Source organism: Neospora caninum, chromosome VIII (genome assembly GCF_000208865.1).
Source record: "Neospora caninum Liverpool complete genome, chromosome VIII".
In the NCBI taxonomy this organism is placed as follows: Eukaryota; Apicomplexa; class Conoidasida; order Eucoccidiorida; family Sarcocystidae; genus Neospora; species Neospora caninum.
The window spans coordinates 5,104,554-5,126,150 of NC_018395.1; the positions used below are offsets into that span (position 1 = coordinate 5,104,554).

The 21,597-nt window shown below is 55.9% G+C and overlaps 3 protein-coding genes and 1 non-coding gene across 4 annotated transcripts; 3 read left to right on the forward strand and 1 right to left on the reverse strand.

The window, feature by feature from the left end:
• Positions 1-1,960: 1,960 nt before the first annotated feature.
• On the reverse strand, positions 1,961-4,769 carry NCLIV_036450 (conserved hypothetical protein; the record flags this gene model as incomplete). The annotated part of the gene is made up of 2 exons (XM_003883846.1): positions 1,961-2,307; positions 3,122-4,769. The coding sequence occupies 2 exons, from the start codon at positions 4,767-4,769 to the stop codon at positions 1,961-1,963; spliced, it is 1,995 nt and encodes a 664-aa protein (XP_003883895.1).
• Positions 4,770-7,001: 2,232 nt separating this feature from the next.
• On the forward strand, positions 7,002-13,612 carry NCLIV_036460 (conserved hypothetical protein; the record flags this gene model as incomplete). Its single annotated transcript, XM_003883847.1, has 6 exons — positions 7,002-8,717; positions 9,369-9,489; positions 9,929-10,780; positions 10,920-11,102; positions 11,560-11,994; positions 12,459-13,612. 6 exons carry the CDS (start codon positions 7,002-7,004, stop codon positions 13,610-13,612), a joined length of 4,461 nt encoding a protein of 1,486 aa, XP_003883896.1.
• Positions 13,613-14,757: 1,145 nt separating this feature from the next.
• Positions 14,758-14,829, forward strand: NCLIV_t100011. The gene has a single exon. It is a non-coding gene; the product is annotated as a tRNA-Pro (tRNA).
• Positions 14,830-17,389: 2,560 nt separating this feature from the next.
• NCLIV_036470 (hypothetical protein) lies at positions 17,390-18,013 on the forward strand (the record flags this gene model as incomplete). Its single annotated transcript, XM_003883848.1, has 1 exon — positions 17,390-18,013. The coding sequence occupies one exon, from the start codon at positions 17,390-17,392 to the stop codon at positions 18,011-18,013; it is 624 nt and encodes a 207-aa protein (XP_003883897.1).
• Positions 18,014-21,597: the final 3,584 nt, after the last annotated feature.

Below are 21,597 nucleotides of genomic sequence, written 5' to 3' on the forward strand. Positions count from 1 at the left end.
CCCATCATTTCCACAGGCTAAACTGGCCAAAATGACCGGAAGATCTTGATGTACCCGGTGGTGTCGGCAGAAGCTCGAGGAAGCCACCAACATGAAGGCTGCTCGCGGCGTCTGAAAGAGGGGAGACGCCAAGTTTTTAATAGCATAAGAGAACGGCCAGAGGTGTTTTTATGTCACACAACTGATGCCGTTAATCTGTATCTTAATTCAAGGGTGTGGGACGCCGTAATAACGACAGACGAGTTAACACGCATGCTGCATTTGGGAGCAAGGCAATGACCCGAATCTAGCCGATACTGATCTTGCCTGCCATAGTGGCGGCGTTTTCATATCGGACTCTGGGTGCACTGCACAGAGCCTCAGTAGTCCGGGACCAAACAACGTAGCCAGTGGCGTCCACGCCTTCCGTGGAAGCAATAGCCTATCCCTGAAGCCTGACCAGTTACGACGGAGAGGCCAACGTGCCCAGCGAAGAAAAGTTTAAGCTGTGCACATGCTTCTCTCTCTGAGTTATCGCGAAGAGGTCCTCGACGTTCTTTGGAATAGCTGTGCCTGCCAGGTAGAGGGTACTTGATTCCATTTCACTTCAACCTGGAGTTAAGCTCTTGGGTTGTGTGATATGGGCAGTATCGCGGTTTTCAGAGGATGCTGGTCTATGACCACGAGCATTCTGACGCCCTCTCCCAGTTCGGGACGAAAGGCCCACCGTTTTCCCGGTATTGCATGTGACGCACTACTCGCGAGCGCCACTCATCGGTTACTCCGGCATCCTAGATATGGTCGTGTCAAATAGCAGCATGATTTGCCAACAGACATGGGAATTGCGGAGAGATGGACAGAAGACAGCCCAGCTTTTTCGCTTGTCTGAAAACCTCCCCAACGGACAGCCGTTTCCTGTAAACAGCATGTTGCTGTTTGTTCACATGGGGCTCCTAATTTCAACGTGTATAGTGTGAAAGGCGTTGACAGTGGAGATTTTCTTTTCTCGAAACCAATGAGTCACGCTCCTACAGACTCTGTTGATATCGAGTGTTCGTCCAACGACATGGAAGACATCGCCCAGTTTCCTGAGTGGTGAGCGACGCAAGACGCTGCACATGCGACGTAGCTGGAGCCAACAAAAGGAAAGTCACTGGTGCTGAATGTGAAAGCAAGCTCAGTGCCGCTGGAACAATGGTGTGAATCTTGGGCTAGATATTATCCTCGAGACATTCAAGCACTTGGTACGTACTGTTGAAACGGTTGAGCACTGGAGTACGCCGAGAAAAATCAACACTTTCCCGCTTCAAACTGGACCCAAGAAAACCTGTCGGGAAGAGCACACGTCTGACGTGGTTCCTCAACATTTGGCCCGTTAGTCCGTACCATGGCCCAGATGTTCGCTTTGGACAAATGAGGCTAACGTTGGCTTCAGATGCCTTCCACGAGGCCTTCGTTCTCTCAACGACATCGGGCGCGCTCCTCATTGACCCAATATCAGAAGGGATTTGATACCCGAGTAAACGCTGCCGGCTGGAATGTTGTTTGCACATGGCACAATACGGCTGAAACAAAATATGCAGGTCACGGCGCTTCCCTAACAAGCAAAAGCCATTGAATTCCCGGTCAGAGACGTAAAAATTCGCGATTACGCTGCCACGGACTCCCTTATGTTCTGCACCTGTCACGCAAACTCCGGAAAATATGTTGTCCACTTGAAGGCACAACTTTGGGTCGCACCGCGATAATTGCGAGCATCAGGAAGAGTGGACTGAGCCGGCTCATTTTTCGCTTCCCTAAAAGTTCCTCCCCTCGTCAGTATAGGGCTTTACTTTACCTTAGACTTCGAGTCGTACTCTTTTCTGCAAATGAATGGTGCTTGTATGCCGCCATCAGCGACCATTGAAGCGGCCGAAACCCTGTACAAAACTCTAATTCCCGATCATCGCCTATCGGCATCGCGCTTCCATAATTCTCATGGTCAGCATCTGCACTGTTTTCTACGCTTTCCCCAAATAAGCTGCGCATCTGCTCCACTCTGACGGAAAATCGCAGCGACTGAATGTCGCTCTAGCGCAAGGGGAAGACCGGTAGCTGCAATTATCATGCGCTTTCCCTCGAACTGGTCGCAAGGAGTGCAGCGGAAACAGAGGAGAGGAACAACGCCGACAAAGGCGCAAAGAAGAAGCAAAGCGGTCAGCGCCCCGCTTTGAAGTCGGAGAACGGTGAAGAGGACGTTTTGGAAAAGAGGAGCGAGTAGGCCTACGGACGCGAGAAGCACGACTTGGATACTCAGCAGTTGCTGAAAATACCGCGGGCCGTAGGTGTCTGAAGCACAGACAATCAGAACAAACACATGCGCTACACATGTCACATTCCTTGAAGAGGGGAGCGACGCGACCTAATGAATCTACCTCAGGCGCTTTCACAAAACCTGTAAAACTTTTCTCTTTGTGCGAGATCGTAAACAAACACGAAAATTGCTAGACACAAAACGGATTCTTTACATATCCACCACGAATCAGCAGAAAGAGATACACCGTTGAAACGTAACACGCGGGCCCAGAATTCAAACCATAGTGGGGGCGTTGTCAGCGCATGCCGACTCAAAGTCAAGGTGATCGAAACCTAATATTTTTAGACCTTGAAACAGCGATGCAGGACACCTGTTTCGCGGAGTCAGCGGCATGCTAGGAGCCAAGATTTCATTACCCCGGAAGTGTTCAGGCCAGGTATCTTTTTCGTTCAATGTGCGTTTTACCAGTCTTGCACGGAAACGCGATTCTCCCCTGAGTCTTCCAGGTACCAATGTACGTTGATTTATCGCGGTAGCGCGTTGAGGACCGACGTTCCCCCACTTTCCTTTTCTTCGTTCACATCGTCGCTCTATTTCCTAGGTCCCGCGCCTCGCGTGTGGCTCGGGTGTTACTTCACGCAGAGATACAGTGTGGACAGAAAAGATGCTTCAGTGGAGGTCCTAGCCATAACGCAGGCTGGAAGTACACTTCAGTCGAACACGTGGGATCCGCCAACAGCAGAAAACGAGGTCTGCTCAGACGCAAGAGGACATGGCTTTCGCAGCAATCTACACCTCGACGCGCTGCATTTTTCCCGCGCATGTTTGGGGCTGCTCAGAACGTACTTGCCAGAATCAGGAACATGCTGGTCGGCGCCAAAGCTTGGAGAATACAGTTGAAGGCCATGGCAATCGAACATGGCACAACGGAACCGGACTGAAGAAGAAGTCCGATAACTGCGAGAAGCCCACTGGATGTCAATCCCAAGGCTCTTGGTGAGATTCGGGGGATTACGAAAAGCCTCTCACGACACCATACGCACATTCGTTTGAAGATCCCTTTCTCTCCCTCTTGGAGTCCCCAGTGTTCCACATGCCCCGGTGCCCTGGAGGGTCCGAGGCCAGCCGTCGAATTGTTTCCTTCTGCATCCGTGTCAAACGCTTCCTCTAGACGACGTAGTTCCTCGAGCCTTTCTCGGTGGCTCTGCTCGCCTTTCCAGTGCAACCAGTAAACCGCGGGAAGGACTAGACAACTGAAACACGCCGCCCAACTGGAAACTTGCTCGACAACCACAGCTGCATGGGCGCCCGCGTCCGAATGTGTGTTGAGGGCCCGCCGATAGTAGAGCCGAAGCGTTTCTGTCCCGATGGACGAAGCTAGCCACCAAAGAGACAGCCCGTAGATGTGTAGGGAGCAAAGCTGTTGTCCCAGTGAGAGACCCCAAAGCTGAGGTGGAAACGTGCCGGGCGAGTCAGCAATGGAACTGTCGGATGCGGGAACCGACAGTGTCCGCGCTGGCCGCTCCAGGTCTGTCCCCCCTTCGAGGTCAGCGCCCCCGTCTCGCTTCGCCGCAGCGCCTTGGAGAAAAGGACGTTTCTCTTCGTCTTCAGACGCAGACGCCTCGAGCTCCTCAGGTTTAGAGAACGGCGAAGCAGGCAGCAGTATCACGAGGAGGAGGAGGACTGGGTAAATCGTCCCCACATACACGGAGAGGGCAAATCGCGTGTTCCATTTGAAGAACTCGACGGCACAGCGGAAGAGCTGGAGCGGAATGACCCCCGTGAAATCTCCCGCGCATACAAGGGAATAGACGAGCGCCGCATTTTCGGGGAAAAGGGACACGACAGGAAGCAACGCATTTGTCATCGCACAGGTCAGTCCGAGAAGCACAATGGGGACCATCATCGCAGCTGTCGAATCGGCAAAGGCCGAAAGCAGTAGACCGGTCCCGGAGGCGACGACGCACAGGACGCCCAGGATCTTGGGCGAGCAGCGACGGGTGACAACGTTGGCAAGGAACAGACCAATCAGCAGACCAATGCCCGAGCTTAGTGCAAAGCTGTTTTGAAGAACGATGTGGACATCTGCAAAGTGGAGACCCTCTTTCTCTAGAAAGTGCGGAGATGAGGACATCAGCGCCTGCAGGGGTTCCACGCAGCGGTACAAGGAGGACGTGAAAGTCACGATGACGAGACAGAGCGTAAGGACCAGGTTCCTCGAGACCTTTTGAGAACTCCAAGACGAACCCCAGTCACTGGCGTATCTGGACGCTGCCATGGCGTCCTTTCCGTCCCCCGTCCTTGGCGTTGTACAGGATGCAGACACGCCACTCCGGTCCGGATCAAAGGCTGCGCGGTGGACTGCCCACGTGCAGTGAAACGCTGAAGGAGAAGGAAGGAGCTCTTCATCTTTGTCTGACACGGAGGGCGCAAGAGAAGCCAGAAACGCGGCAGAGAGAGTGGAGGATTCCCGCGAATAGTGACCCGGATCCATTTTGACGAAAAGACCGACGAGACACAGGCGCCGGAGAGAGAGAGAGCTCTAAGAAAGGAAACGTCCAGGGAGTCGATGAGACAGGCGCGGCGGGAGGCGCCCGGCCGATTGGAAGCGGAGCTCCTGGGTGCACACGGGGTTTGCCACGAGTAAGTGACCTATCCATAAAAAAGGCGCCACGCCGCGGAAATACCCTGCCGGAAAAAAAGAGGCAACCTGCACGCGTGCTTCTTTGTCTCCGAAAAGGCTCTCTGACTGACGGCAATGCCCGGCTCGAAGTTCCTCGCCATGATTCACCCGGTCCCGCGGCGGCGCGCTCAAAAAGGGACGAAGGCGCGCCCGCAGGTGCTGTTTCGAGGGATATTTGGAAAAATAAAGAGTTCGTACGGCTTCAAAAACTCAAAGTCGTGGACCAAGCGGGGATTCCGGCTTTGTGGGGAGTCGACGAATACTATGGATCTACGCCGTTGGGGTCTCTAACGCTCTGACCTGCTGGCGTATGTAGCCGGTGCCGTGTCCAGTTTGCCATCCATGAGATTTCATGACCGAGGGAGGAAAAAAGCAAATGAAGTGAGACCCCAGTTGTGGAGAGGAAGTCAAAGCGATGTCAAAGCGACGAGAACTAAAAGGTTCCGGCGAAGTGGGGCAAAAAGTTTACAAGACCAACTGCGCTACGGTCAAAGGTCAAGGCAGCTATGGCTGACGAGCTTACACTTGAGGAAATTGTTTTTCATTGAACTGCGAAATGAAGCTGCGTTTTCCACGAGATTTTTGCACACTACGAAATAAAACATGTGTCTTGTCAGCACGGGAAGGAATGTTTAGAGAGAAATCGTCCCTAGTCGTTTCCCCTGCGCTGTCCCGTGCTTTGAGACCGTCCGACCTGCGCGCGTTTGTCCTGTTGAGTGGAACCAGTCGATTCAGGCGCCGCGCGGATATGTCTCTGTGTCCCCGAAGAAGCCCCGTTTTGCCGAGTTCCTTTCTTCTCGAGTTGCCGTCTGCTGAGTTTTTGCGGCAGGTGGTGAAGCGCCTTTCTTGTGTGGCCTCTAGGCGTTCCCTTTCGCGGCGGGGAGCACCGTTTTTCTCCAAACCGGCTGCCTCCTGTCTTCAAAAGTGCGAATGCCCGAGAGAAGGCGGCGAGACTAGCCGAGCTGCTGAGCGCTGGAGCGCTATCTCGTCTGGGCTTCCTGACAGGGCTCGTGCTAGACGACCCAGCAGATGCCTTTTGCCGGAGGCATGAGTTGTGCATGTGTTTGACAGGAGGCGGGCGTGGACCGGTCCCTTTTTTCGAGGAGTTAGAGGACCGTCCAAAAAGACAAGCGAGGCAAAAACCATGGGGAAAAGCCGCAGGGGAGATCAGATTCCGGACTGCAGTTCCCTCGGAAACGCGTGCGTTTCACGGCACATCGCCCTTCCTTCGCGTTCACGGAACGTGCAGAGTACGCGTTGTTTTTCGGAAGAAAGGCCACACAACCCTGGAGCGAGTGTGCGATGGACGACGTGTAGAAGGTCAGTAGAGGGTTTCCGACGTGTGTGTGTTGCTCCTCGTGGACCGTGGGGAAGGAAAAGTGGGAACTTGGTGTGCACTGCAGGCAGAGGACGAGTGTGTCCGCCGGAACGACAGAGAGAGCCAACTCCTGGCGCTTCGTCGCTTGTCACGCCTCACGCCTCCGTTAGTTTTTCGCCGCTTGCCGCAAACGGAGCGAGATCCCTCGAGCAAAAAACTCTCGAGCCGAGAGATTGTTCTCCTGCTCGCCGCGCCCCGGTTTAGCGCCAGGTCAAAAGCATCGACGCTGAATGGCCCTTCTGCGCGGGGTCGCAGGTCTTGTCTCGCGGGGAGCTCTCACCGACCTCGAAAACCAGGGACGCGGTTCGGGTGCTTACAGTCGCGCTGTGTATCCTTTCTAAGTCTCTCAGTCTTCCTCTGCCTCGTTTTTTCGTTGTGGTGACGCAGCTCTTCCTCGCCTGGCCGTCATCCCCCCTGCACACCGCAATCTGCCTCTTCTTTCCGCTCCTCCCCGAGCGAAACCTTCATTTTTGCGCTCTCTTCCTTGCTCCCTTGTTGCCGCAGTGATCTGCGTCGAGTCCCTCTGTGTACCCTCTCCCGGTGTGTGAACGTCCCGATCTCAGGTGGCGTCTCCGCGCGGTCCTCCGTCACTCCTTCGCGCGGTTTCCCGCTGCCTTCTCTCCTCTATGCACTGATCCTCGTCTCGCTTCTCTGTGTCGCGCACAATGCTCTCGTCGGCATGGAACATTGTGTCTTCCTGCTGTTTTCGCCGGGACTGGTCCCAGCGCTGGCGTCAGGAAGGGAAACCCGAGCTGGGGGCCGAATTCGAGCACACGGACGACGGAGAACCGACTTCCCCGGTCGAGGCGCTTCTGTCTCTGCTGCCTCCGTTCCTTCCCTTGGCTCTGTGTAAGCCGTCCCTTCCGCTCCCTGTGGAAGTTGTCGTGTCACGGCGGCTCTTCCCGTTGGCGCGTTCGCAGCCGTCCCCTCTCTCCGGATCGGACGCCGTTTTTCAGCTTCTCTGCGACTCCTCAGCCCCTCCGCTCCTTACCGCTCTCCACTTCATGTTTGTGGCGGCAGCCGCAGGCGGAAGGGTGAGATCCGCTTACTACGACCGATCAGGGACGGAGCTCTTCCTTCTTCCTTTCTTCGAGGATGAGGGAGAAGAGCCGGTTTACCTTTGCGTGTGCGATGGCTGGGGGACGTTGGGGGCCGGGAGTCTCTTGTCTTGTGGCGAGGACGGGAGTGCGCCAGCAGAGCGCGACTTGGGGCGGCATCTGCAGCGCCGCACTCGCAGTTGCCTCTTCGGGGCGTCTGACGGCAACGCCAGCGGAGAAAACTTGGTTTTAAAAGGGACACCAAAACCCGACACTCAGAGGAATCACGTGTCGACAACGTCTTCTCACGACGATGCTGTGGAGAACGGGACGGAGGCTTCGGGAGACAGCGCCGAAGGCCACGGTTTGGCGCCTGAGGCGCCCGGAGCTTGGCCGCCGATCAGAGAGCGTCGAACCTGGGTCGGCCATGAAACTGGGCTCGCGTTTGAAAAGGAAAAAGGCCAGCAGAACCCCCTGTCCCCTCAGGCTTCAGCGTACCCTGAGTTGTCGCCGGTTTTCCGCTCCGGCGCCGCTCCCTTTTTCGGTCCGCCGTGTCCGACCTGCGGAGGTCTCAGCCTCCGGAGAGAGGCCTGGGAACAGATCCTCGCAGCTGCGGCCCACCACGTGGGCTTCCCGCCTCAGACGGCAACGCGCCTCTTTGAGCATGTCGCGGAAGACATGAGAAACCAATTTCCAAGCTTGTCTTTCTCGCGTTCCACCTCTTCGTCTTTCCGCAGGTCCGTGAAGAAAGAGCAACACCAGCTGGCGCTTCGGCTCCTCTCGGTCCTTGCTTCGGCCGCCCGGGCTGCAGGCGCGGAAGTTGCGGCGGCTGCAGCGCAAGCCGCGGCGTCTTCCCCCGCGAACTTTTGCGTCATCGGCGCGTTTTCCGACAAGTGGCTACCCAGGTCTTTCCAGGTGAAGGAAGTTGTGATTCTCCCACCCTCTGCCTCCCTCAGCATCGTCCAAACGCGCCGCAGCGCAGGACTCTTTGGCATCACGGGAGACGCTTTTGGGCTTCGAAACGAAACCACGACGACGGTCCGCTCAGCCGCCGACGCGCTCGCCGCTGACCTGGCCCTCGCAGACGGTGGACCTGCCCGCGGGCCTTCTCCCGGACTCCCCGCGGGGTTTTCTCCCCTTACAGACTTTCCCAGCGTTCAAAGAAGCTTAGCGACGATGCAACGAGCTCTCGACGAGCTCCAGGGGATGCTGCCGTGTCAGTTCGTGAACCAGGAGCAGGCCTTTGTCTGCCGCGCGCGGGGCGTGGCGCTTGGAGGTCTCGTCGCTGGCGTGGGCCCCGAGGCACAAAAAGCGAGCGATGTCGTTGCTCTCCAGATCCTGCAAGTGAGGCAAAACGCTGGAGCGCATCCGGGGCAGATACACGGGAAAAAACGCGGGGAAGGGTCGACAGAGGTCCAGGAACCTGCTCGCGGATGTGAACGGGAGGCAAAAGGAAGAAGGAGGGAGCGACAATCTGACGGCAGCTAATCTACCCAATGAGGGCGAAGCGGGGTGCGGGGTGTCGAGAAAGCCAACCCGTACAGTGGGAGACAACGAGTGAGGGCAAAGGACAGAGCGAAAGAGGAGAAATTCATCCAAGAGGGAAACAAGAACGAAAGCGGCAGCAGCGCAATGCAGATGTGCGAGATCCGCCAAAAGGGTTACAGGAGAGAAAACAAAGGGAGCGTTGATTGCTGTGCTCTGCAGTCGGAACGGTTCGCAAAGATGCCTCGCTGCGGTCTCGAGGATCTGCAAACTCTCTAGGGTCTGTTTTTGCCATGAATAGCTGGTGCACGGCCCTATCTGCAGGCATGCCCGGCGCGCGCAGGACGTACGAGGAGTCACGCGTTAAAGCACTCACACTCCACGTTGCCTTTCCAGCTATTCTTTTGTGGGTTGCCACAGCCGCAGCTCATCTGCTGCGGTTTCGGCTCTCGTCTCGCATCCCTATCGGACGCGCGTGTGCCTCCGATTTTTTTGTTCCTGACCTCTCAGGATCTGCTGGTTCGGCTACACGTGGCACCGCCTCACGGCCTCCTGACCCCGAGCAAACCTTCTATCCTTAGGCAGTTAACCCCTGACCGGCTTCAGCAGATTCTGCTCGACTGCATGCGAGGTAGGAGACAGGCCCGCAGAACAGACCGCGGACGCACTTCGACAGCGTCTGGACAGTCGCCCTGAGTGTAGCAGCGTAACCTCGCCCCTCTGCCGGTCGTCGCTGTCTCTCGTGCTTTGCTTCATCCCGTTTTTCAGTTTTCCCCGTCACCCATCCTTCTGCTACACGGGCGCCTTTTCTGTCGGTTCTCGCGCTCCTTACCCTTTTCGAGCCTCGAAACGTTCTTGTCGAGGTTTGCGTGAAGCTCGCGGGACGCACGGCCCTAAAGGCTGTGGACATGGCGTCTTCGCCTTCCTGTCTTATTCAGCAGAACTGACCTGGGCACTTGGGTGACTTGCAGCAGGCGCTTGACAGTTCGGCTGGGCCACAGGCTTCCCCCTTCTCCACGGTTTCTACGTTCTCCGCATCCTTCACGACGTTGGAATCTGTTCTGTCTCAGGCGTGGCCGCAGGCCTAGAACGCCCGCGGGCCTTTGCATGTCCCCCGCCCGCTGCGTCCTCTCTCGCTCCCGGTCTCCTCCCCCTTGTCTCGGTACCCTTCTCGAAAGCGTTGTCTTGGACGGCTCTGGCAGCGCCAACGGCCGACGTTTCGGGGCCCATCTTGCCTTCGGCGATGGCCAAGCCGGCGCGCGGAGAGATGCCAGGGCGGGGCAGCCTAAACACCGCCGGGGCGGCGTTCAACAGCTCAACGAGTGGATGCGCCGCGTGCGTCTGCGTCGTCCACGAAGCGTCCAGGCGGCTCCTCGTCTGCCAAGTGGGCGATGTGACGGCAGTCCTGGCGCGCCCCACTTTTGTGAAGACGCAGGCACTGCAGGAGATTCACCGGGGGGAAGGGAAGGAGCAGGACGGAGACAGAGCGACGGCCTCGAGTGAGCGCCCGCGCCGAAAGGACCGGAAAGGCCGGTCCACAGATGAGGACCGGTTCAGCCCACCGGAGGGGACGCCCAGGCAGAGAGGAGCGTCGGGGCAAACACATGGAGGCAAGTCGAGCGGCGACGAAGGCGCAAGAGGAGAAGACGCCGCGAAAATGTCCCGCTCGCGCGGCCGGTCCACAGGGAAAACGAACCGGCCATCTGCAGTTTCGTTCGTGGAAAACGGAACCAGCAGATGCCGGAGCAAGTCGCCGCTGCGCTCTCCAGCGGGAGCAGAGTCTGATTTCTTCGGGCTTCCTGGGTATTGCTCCGCGATGGACAGAGAAACCATCACCACAGGATTCTCATTCGAAGCCGTTGTCCTGACGCGCGAACACACACTCAGGGAAGCAAAGGAATGTAAACGCGTGATCAACGCAGGTAGGCCCAAATACGCCCATGGCGAGCCACGAGGAAGATTGGCACACCCGGACGTGAGCATGCGTGCAGTCATCCCTTTCTCCCTCTGCATGTAGACATTCCCGTGGAGACGCACTGCTTGCAAACATCACTTCTACAGTCCGAGACCAGACTCCGCGTGCAGACGATGGGGCGCGCAGGCGCAGACGAGGCACCGAGCGAGTTCTCGCTTGCCAGCTGTGCGTCGCAGGCGCCCGTGGCCTTCCGGTACCGTACATGGTTTTTCGCGTTCCGTATGTCTCGCATGGCAACCTTGTTGTGTGCGCCTACCGGGAGGTTGTAGGTATGGCGTTTAGAACGGAACTCTGAGGCGCGCAGGCACGCACGTGCGTGCCATGGCGCCAAGGCGTCGCTACATCGTGTGTACCAGTCAGGCTAGCATTCACTTGGTGCGACCTACGCGTTTTTCCAAGTCTTTTCGTTCGCCTGGTGTTCCAAAACACTTCCCTTTACGCGAGGCTCCCTCTCTGTTTGCGTCGCGGACACGACGGTTTCCGCGTGCATGTCGACTCGCTCAGCGGCAACGTACACGAAAGCCATCGCTGCGGTCTGCGACTCGGCGCCCCTATCTGCATGGTTGTGTCCACCGCGGTCCCGCCGGCACGTCCGCTTCACACGCGTACTCTGTCGACACTCTGGCCTGTGCGTGTTGGATGCTCTGTGTGCTCCTCTGGCGTGGGTATTGGCACATCTGTTCGCGGGCCTTTCCTGGTATTGTGTGCGTTTCTGTGGGTGTCTAGGCGCCGTCCCACTGGGCCACGTCGAGGGTGCATCCCCGTCTGTCCCCCGCGGAGCGGAGAATGGAGCTAGGCTAGATCCCCCCGGTGCGTCCGCCCTCGTGCCGGATTCGACTCTCGAAGGTTCGGAAGAAGAGGCAGATGCAGGGGGACGGAACCCTCCGTCTCCACTGGCGACGCGTGAATGGTCGGGAGGCCGGGACCGCCGCACGAGTCGGGGGGGAACGCAAAATGCGGGGAATCCGAGCTTAGAATCGAAGACTCGGCAGCTCCAGCACCAACTGCCTCATCGACGCTTCCTTTCTGAAGGCCCCGCAGCTCTCTTCCTCTGCCCCGACACCGCGTGTCCCCCGCTTCGGTGTACACGTCTGCTCGGCATGATGGCCGCCCAGCAATATGGCGTTTGCAGCACACCCGATGTCACCTCGGTCAACATAAGTGAGGCATCCCAGAGGGAGAGACGACGCGAGACAACAACCGTCGAGAGAGGAAACATACGGGAGTGGAGAAATCCGTTTACAGGGTTCGCCGGTAGCTCTCCCGTGACGAACGTTTTTTTGTTTTGGTGCACCCTTCCGTGACTGACTCTCTGCCTCTCCTGGAGGGACAGTCTGCGCCGTTTTTGGGTCGGCGTCCGAGTCCGGTCTGATCCCCAGTGCGTTCCCGTGTTCCGACAGAGAATAACAGAAGCAAGATGCCGGGACACTTCGAGGCACGTGCCCCAAAACAGTTCCGTTTGCTTTCCAGTTACGTGGCAGGCGAGATATCGAGACCACGCGGCGCCGTCGTGCTCTCTCTCCGTGTCTCTGCCTCCCCGCCTGATTGTCACCGGGGCGTGGTTTTCCTCTGCATTCCTTCCATCGCTGGGCACCCGACTCTGCGCTTTTCTCCGCTGCGTCCAGGCAAAGTTTCGTCCTTCGGCTTCGTACTGATTGCCTCGTCAGTCATATGGGATCTTTTGGAGCCGCAGGAAGCGGTCGATTTGGTGGGTCACGAACTGCGAAGACAGCACGTCGAGGCGCTCCGTAGTGCGCACGAGCGGCGCCGTCGCATCCGCCGCCAGCAGCACATTTTTCTTCGTTTGGCACGTCGAAACCTCCATTTCTCCCAGGAGGCGTCCCTGCGTTTGCTGGATGAAAGGGAGGAAACGAAAGACAAATCGCGTTGGGGATCTTCCACTTCCCTGTCGCGAGGCGCACTCCGCCGCGCCCTCAGTTCTTCAGTTGCAGAGCTCTCGGCGGGGGGACTTTATCGCTCCCTCAACAGCCAACGAGCCGCGCCTGCAGTGCCTTCTCGACAAGTCAGCGAAAGTGGAGAGTTTTCTTCGGTTCCTCCTAGACAAGTGGACGAGGACGGAAGGCGAGCACGGGACAGAAGTGACAACGAGGGGGGGGAGCGTGCGCTGCCACAGCCGCAGCTCGAATCCCAGCGATCCGGCGAGCGCTTCAGTTCTGGGGGTCCGACTTCAGGGCAAAACACCTTCCTCTCGGAGGAAGCAGCACGAGGCGCGAGTTCTCGCGCCAGTGGCACAGACGGAGGGAAAGGGGACGAAGCAGCGCGTGAATATCTGGCGGATTCTCCCGAGCTGTCGTTCGCGCACTCGTCCCTTCGCGGCTCTTTCGCCTCAGGACGGACGGGTACGCTAAGACGGTGTCTCACTCGGGAAGATTCAGTACTGCGGGAAGTTCGCGGGCGCGTCGACGCCGCAGCGGAGGCGTCCAGGCGCACCGCAGGCGCCGCTCGTGTCACTGCGGGTCTTTTTCGCGAGGAAGGCGAGGTGGACGAATCGCGAGCGGAGACGTTTCCTATCGGACTGGATTTCCAGGCCGCTGCGACTCTCGTCGTTCAGCAGTTTATGGAAGCGTGGCAAGTGCGCCGCGAGGGACTCAGCATGCCGGACGCCACCGTCCTCGTGATTCCTTTTCAGGGTCCGTCAAGGGGGTCAGCCGCTCGCACGTGGCAAGAAACCGACTCCGGCCGTAACCGAGGAGAGGCACAGGGAACAAAGAAACGCACGGCGAAAAGCCCTCGGAGAAAAGGCCTGGAGGTCCGGTGACGGCTCATGGAAGCGAAAACGTTTTGAAAGGTCTCCAAACGCCATTCACGTTCGAAAGGTGCCTACACAAATGCCGTCCGAGGAGCGAGCGGCGCGTCACAGCGTGAGAGTCACCCCTCGGTGTCGTGCCTCAACTTGCCTTGGTGAATGTCGAACCGGCTAGTATCTGCATTTCTTCAATACGGCAGAAAGTAGGGGAATGCGACGGCCAGAAGCCACGAATCTGCCGTGTTCCCTCACCTGCCGTGTGCAGGTGGCGTCGCTCGTGTGCGAAAGCAGCAGTCAGCTGCGGCTGTGCAGGCAAACTCCCAATTCGGAGCAAACAGGCAGCGGCACATGTCCCGTGGCCAGACGATACAGAACAGGACGGTCACGTGCGCTGTGGCACAAAAGACCGGGTCGGTGACAACCGGGAAGCGACCGGGTAGACTGCTTCCTGTGTGTGGCATGACCCTGGGAGTGGGGAGGCTAACCGCCGTTTACTGTTTAGTTGAAGCAAGTCCTTCTGATTGCTTCCCCACATCCGCTTGGCTTCAAGTGAGCGTCATTATTCCGCTTTTTAAAAGTTTCTGAGCTGCCGTTGACCGGGACCCCGTGCGATTTGAGCGCGGCCCTTTGAAATCTGTACAGTTCATCCGTCGCTAGATCGGGCGTCGGGCTGCACAATAGCCCTCTGCGGTTGCCAGATTTGTCACGTTGACGATCGCCTGTGCAAATGCCTTCGACGCATACGCAAGCGAGCGTGATGCGGTTCATTGCTAGCGGTGTACGGACGCCTACAGATGTGAAGCTTTGCTCGAGGCTCCAGCAGGAGCTGCAACGACGTTGTGGCCCCAAGTGCATGGTCCCGTGATCCAGCGAGACTGCCCATGCTGCGGCATCACCGTGTCTTTACAGGCCGTTTGGTCAATCCCATATCTGGGAAGAGTCGGATAGGTCAAGGATGTCTCGCAACACGCTGGAACTTGAGGAAGCCGACAGTACCCGTCTGCAGTGAACCATCAGTAAAACTGCAGTAGAAACGTCTCACGCAGTAGGTAGTGGAAATACCGACATGTGAGGTTTCGCTGCAAGCACATATCAGCAAGGATATAGCTTACCTAGGGTCTTCCCCACAGTTCAGACTCACACGAGCGGCCTACTAAGGCTGCTTAGTCTAGGGGTATGATTCTCGCTTCGGGTGCGAGAGGTCCCGGGTTCGAATCCCGGAGCAGCCCTACTGGTTTGATTTCTGGAACCAAAAACAGCGGGTGGAAGGCAAACCGTTTTTTGTTTTATTTGTGTCTTCTTAAACAGCATTAACTCTCATCAACGGCTCGAGAGCTGGTCGCAGAAAAGGTCGAATCTCAGCCAATAATTTGAAAGTGCTCGCTCCGTGCTGCAGTGGTCAAATAAACTGTGTCGATGCATGCATGCATTTAACGGACCGCCTCTTCCAACTAACAAGACATCACTATTTCTTTGTTCCCCTCCAACACTTCATGTATTGGCCTATCGCTTCCATTTTCCCTTTTTTCCCACTCTTTGACAATGTATTTCGCTCCGTATCCTCTCTGTTCATTCGTCAAAAAAATAGAGCCAAGCGGATTTTTCGGCGACATGAATACAGGGCTATGATACGAGCCTCCGATCGCTGTGGTTCGTGCGTCCTTTACTTCCTCAAAGCGGCGATTCAAACTATCTGCACTTCTCTCTGAACGCTTTCAGGAGTGAGATGTGTTTCTTTCGATGGCTGTGTATCCGGTCCCCGTATACGCTCTCTTTATGCTTCTTAGTTGGAAAAAATCACTACGGTGACTTCGGGTGTTGCGCCCTGATGTCTCAGCGGTGGCCCGGTGGCAAGTAACAAGGCCGAAGATATTGTGCAGTTTTATCCTAGTGCCTGCATGTCTCTCTGAATTGAAGATGATGCATGAGAAAAAGGATCTGCGTGTGGACTGGTACCAATGTCGACAGTACCCGCCTACGGCACTGACCATCCTTAGAATATTTGCTGAACGAAAACACCGAGGTGTGCAGCCCATAATCATTCAGAAAAAAATGTCAGCGACTTCGAAAATAGCAATAGTCGTAACTTAGTCCTCGGTACCACATTAAGCTTCTTCTGTATTTTCCATAACGCGTCGAACTGGTCGGTTTCGTGCACCGGTATCCAGGGCTAGTGTCGTTAAGCAGAAATCAAAAAGTGCCCCTATCTCAGTTCTCCTCCAAACGCGGCCGTTAACCCTCACCAGGCGAAAGTTTATTCTTCTTAATTTACTTAAGGTGATTTTCTGTCGTACCACATTTTACCGCAGACACCAGCTCATCGCCGGTAGTGTCGAGCCATCTGTCGGCATCTGCACAATTTCGCTACTGGGAAATTCTGTGCTGGTAGATAAAATTAATATCTATGCTGTAAACTACCTGTGTTTATTATGCGAGGCTCACACATAATAGGCGAACCTGTTCACCCAAAAGCAGGAAAGATTTACTCATCTCTTGTAGCTGTGGCAGCTTTGGGGCTGACAATGGTGAGCGTAGCCCTCGACAAAAGGGAATCGTTTGTTGTTTGAAAAGTGACACTTAGCGCTATCTGCCGACATCCAAAAACCTGATTTCCTAACCCCCAAAATGTTACGTCAGAAGAAAGCCCGAACGCGCCTTTGGTTGCGGAAAAGAGTCGAATTTCGGGGGGCGTATGTTAATGCTACGAGTGTCGTGCAGGGCTGAAAAAGAAACATGCGTTCTGGAGGGCAGAAGACCAAAAAAGCACTGGCCTCAAATGCGCGTACGCAGCTGGCCGCAAGTCTCAATGGAGATCAGTCACGCTTTGAGAAAACCCACGTTAGCTACCGGCTGTTTTCTCTGCGTAGGGTTGGAATGTTGGCAAATGCATACGAGCGGTTCCACTGCCCACTTTCCCCCGCAAAAATCAGTGATCAGTACTTCCCCTGAGCACCACACCACCACTATCTTGGTGGCGGTATCCGTCTCTGTTAACTGGTGAGCGCGCGCGTATCCGAGTCTTGCTCTCGGTTGCTCGCCGTTGCCATCTCGCTGCTGCATAGATCCCAGTCACTCCTGGGAACAGGCTTTTTGACCCCCTTTGGCATTTTGGGAATGTTGAAAAAACAAAGAAGGCGGTCACTTTCGCAGTAACAGAGACTTACGCAGTGGGATAAGACAAATGAACAGCCGTCTCTGCCAGCCAGTAGGGCATGCGCGCGTGGTCGCATCTAGCTTCCGGCGACACTTGGCCGGAGTTTTGTAGTTGTTCAGTGTGTTATAATCCTCGGAAAAGGTGTGGAGGAGCTACTTTGAGGAGAGGCTAGATACGATTGCGCGATACAGATCCCATGTTTTTTCTCGTGCGAGGCAGGAGTCCCTCTGGCCGGTCGCCGCTGGTTTCAAGGATCAGCTCACGAGATCCCTCGTCACACCAGTAGTATACGGAATGCAATGCGCTTGCAGTCGCTTCGTGCTGCTCCGCCCCCGCAGTTTGTTGTTTGGTGCTCCCATTGTCAGGTTTTGCCACACGTGTATCTTTTCTTTCCTTTCTAACAGAGAGGAACGCTTTGCCCTCGCTGCGGGCGCGTCTCGTCCACTCGCCGCTTGTTCCACATTTCTTTTTGTTACGAGTCCACTCCCCGCCCTACCCACCCCTTTCCTCTAGACGGTCCTCCTTCCTTGTCTTGGCCCTCTGCAGGCGCCGTTTGTCTTACGGTCATACCTGCTGTGCCGCGTTTCTCGGTATCGTTTGCCTTTTTGAACCTGTGTCCTCTACCTGGCAACAAGATGCCGCACAGTCTGACGGTCCTCACTGCCGCGATGACAGGTGGGGTCGTAGGAGGGCCTGCGACTGCAGCCAGCGGGGGGTGCTGTGGATGGTGCCCGTGGTGCCCCTGCTGTCCCGCTGCAGCAGCCGCACCAGCGGCGCACGCTGGCATGACTTTCGGAGGCGGAGCGGTTCCTGGAGCCGTCGCAACTCCAGCAGGCGCAGCGCTGGCTCCAGGCGCCGTTCCGGGCGGTTGGGGCGCTGGAACTGCAGCTGGGGGCTACGGAGCCACAGTGGCTCCAGGCGCAGCTGGAACCGCTGGTTACGGCACAGGTGGCTATTACGGCGCTGCGGCGCAGCCCGCATTAACAGCGGTGATGGCGTGGTTCACTGGGGTCAATGACGAGGCTGGGAGGCTTCTGAGAGAACTCAGAGAAAAAAGGAATCGTCAACAAGGAGATGAAGGAAGCAAGGAAGGTTTCGATGGAGAGCTCAGTGAAGCCAGCACGTCTACTTCTTCAGGGTCGTGCCATTTCCGTCGCCGGAGGGAATCCCATGCTAGGTCAGGGAGACGAGTGAGGCTGTCTCCAGCCAGCACTCGCAGTGTGAGTGGACACAGTACATTCTCCTTGGATTTTATTTAGCGAGGGGGAAGACGAACGGAAGGCAAAAAGGGAGGACGCATTAGTTGTACGGCTGCTGGCTGTCGTCGTTTTCCTTCTGTGTTAGAGGAGTGGCCACGCGATGGGGAGTTTCGACATGCGGAAGCTGTCGGCTGCAACAGAATACATACAGATCTTGCGTGAAAACCTTTAGTATGGAGAAACGACTACTCAGTTACGTTGTCATTCCTCCACTCGCGAGGGCGCGCCTGTGGAAATCACGACTGCACACCGTGGGATTTTTGCGTGCCGATATACATGGAGGTTGTCAGCAAGATTAGAGATACGTCAGAAGAGGAACTGCTCTTAACGTCGGACGCGAAACAGAGTCTGCACAGGAGCACAGTTGTTTCTCCTCCTCCTGCTTGGTGTTGTCGCGCAATACCCCTGGCGCTGCTGATCACGACGAGAGTTGCTTTGATGGATCAGTATAAGATACGCTGTTTCTGTATGATGAGCGTTCTTTCGTTGTCAAAATGCAAGTAGGGGTCTCGCAGTGTGCCTCCTGTACATAGACGCCGCCCTCTTACATTATGCCGAGAATATCTGTTACCAAAATGTAACGAAGTATGGAATAGGCTACCTCGGAAGAAAACTAGTTGTTCACCGTGTGCTGTTGTTGTTTGCCACATGTGGGATATTGTTAGACTGGCCTACTTCTAAAAGTTGTTTGGCAATCCTGATTCCTGAAACACACAACGCGGCCGGTTGCGCTGCAGTGATGTGTCTGTGGATAGTAGCCGGTTCGGTGTAAATGTGAAGCCACGTTACATTCGGTCGTCAAGGCAATGATACACACGACCGATCATTAAAGTGGCCTTCCGGTATTAGTGACGTTGTTTTCGTTTTCTCTGTTCTGACCAATATTTGGAACAAACCAACTCTGCTTGTATTGTTAATTCAAACGATAACACAGGTAAATCAAGTGGTGGAATCGATTCTGAGCAGTCTGTAAAGTGAGGCAGTGTGCGCCAGGTGCTTCAAGCACGTAAGGCGGCACGTTTCCTGACCGGGCCTTTGTTCATAAGCGATAGATGGCATGCAGCTGACTCAAGAGGGAAAGGGAAAGGTGATGTGCCGAAGGGAATTGTGTTTCGGGTCACAGAAAACCGGATCTATGACATCACAGACGTAGCTGGGGGGAGGGGGGGGGGATCATAAAGGAGCAGAGAAAGTCGGCAAGACAAACTAGTTGAGCATCGACAGTTACGACCGCCGATAGCGCGTTCTCGGCACCGCCCGGCCCTGCCTCTAGACGCAAGCACGGCTGAAGCAGGCCGGCATTTCGTCCGACGAATCTAAGGAGGACTGTTGTTTGCTGGCTTCGTGGAAATGTGGCCAAAACCCACGCGGACCACACTGGCAATGTGGAAAATTCTGTGCATGTCTGGAAAGGCAGCTACGCCGTGTCGTACGCCACGCTCCACACAGTGCCGTGACACCACCTTTTGACACTGTGCACAGGTACCTCACAAATCTTCTGCGCATCCGCTGTGGCGTGCTGCTTTTTCTCTTTTGCTGAACGTGCTCGTTTCTGAAATGAGACGAAATACCAAGGATTCGTCTGTCCCTGTGGCCTTTGCAGGCGTTAGACCGTTGCCAGGTTTGGATTTACAATCCTCGCTCAGTCAAAGATGTCGCTTTGTCCACATGGGGTAAGGGGGAGTGTCCTGTGTTTTGGGATAGTCCGTACTTCAGCAAGCGTCTCCATCTGCGACTCGATTCGCGGGATTAAATCAGTCGCGAACTTAATCCACCGAAACCAGTACAGCGCGTCTCATTTTCGTTTCCTGACTCGTAACTGACGATCCCAGAAGCGAAAGAAGACACAGCGATGCATTTCACGCATAAAGGTGTTCGATGTGTGTACAATCGCGGTCACCTCGGAAAACCGTTCCTTCCAGTGTGTAAAATTCTTGCTTTCATCCGCGATTACCCATCTCAATGCGTCACGGTGATTGGCCAGGAAGTCCCAGGCACGCGAAGCTTAACACACGTGCAGAAGATTGTCGAACTCGCGATGCCCACTTAACACGCATTCGTAAAAACAGTTGAATCCTGGGGCGCCTTGGGTAGGCAAGGCGGACTGGTCTTTTGAAAAACGATGTTTTGGTTTCCAAACGTTACAAGTAAAGGTCAGGAGGGCGGGAAGCGAAGAATGACAGTGAATAGCGGACAGGACGATGAAAAGCACGCCGTCCCTTGAAGAGTTTCAGCTTACATCAGAAACGGTAGCCTAGTGAATGGATAGCCTTCGCGTAACTGCTGAGAAGGATTTGGTTCCATCCGCACGAGGAGAGAAGTTTCGACATCGACATGTGCTGCTCGTACACCACAGAATGCGGCACGAAGCTCCAGTTCGCCCCCGCGACAGAACGGAAATAAAATCCTGCTCTGTCTCTCGCGAGCCTCAAAGAATCGAAACAGGCATAGGCGGTCACCGTGCCGGCCAACACCCCCAGCAAAGCAAACCGTGTCGACATCGTAGAGAGCAGAAGGGACACAGAGGAACTCGGTTTCCGAGGGTCTGCGAAGTCAGCAGCAAACTGGAACTGAAATCGTGGGATGACAAGGAACCACAAACAGGAAAAATCAGAGTTTCATCCCAGTCGCCGGAAGGCAAATCAATGGAGAGAAAGGGCCACGGGTGAACACAGCAAGCGCACCGAACCCCTGTGAACGAGATACGCAGCGCAACAACCGCCACACAACCGGCGGAAAAACACGACGCAAACACGATTTCCGGTGTCTGTGGCAATCTGGAAAACCGGTGAGGAAGACAGGCAAAAACGATAGGGCGCTTGGTCGGCTGGGCTGCAATCGACGCAGAAGGCGAAGTGAGACCGGGAACCAACCGTCGGGGTTCACCAGGAAGCCTGCGTTGCAGATAGGGAACTGAAGCTGAACAGTGCCACACTTGGGGAACAGCAGAGAGGCGCCTCACCCACAGACAGCGGCAAGTGCGAAGGCAACAAAAGACACGGCCGAAAGACCAGGCGTTATTCGGACGATTTGTTGCTTCTCGCTTGTTCCGGAAGTCCCTGAACACGCCGGAGGATTACGTAGACGTGAAGTGAGAGTGCCATCAAGAAGCGAAGCTGTGCCTCAAGTCTCTCAAAACGCCGAGCTCTCAAGACAGCAACTCAGAAAAACAGATCGAAGGGGGCAAAACCCCCAGTGTGTCGGTTTCGAAGAATCTCCCGTTCCAGCGCTCAGCTGACAGCCACGATGTCGAGAGACGGCCGACAGAAGGACCACACACGCGCCAGGCATCTCCACGTTTTTCACTCTTTTGTTTCTTTGTGCCTTTCTTTTCATCGGCGCCCCAACTGCCAGCTGCGCTGTTGCGAATCGCGAAAAAACCCGCATGCATGCGTATATCTGGGCGATCTGGGAAGACGACGCCTCTTCCCGCCCGCGACTCTCGGTGCGAGTTCCGTCGACGCCGAGTGTGCTTCCACTGGGATACAAACGAGCGGCAGATCCAACCAGAGATCTTTTCTGTTGTCTTTGACCCTTCCGCACTCAAAAAAGACTGAGAGCCTCTTTCCCTCCACCTGGAGAAA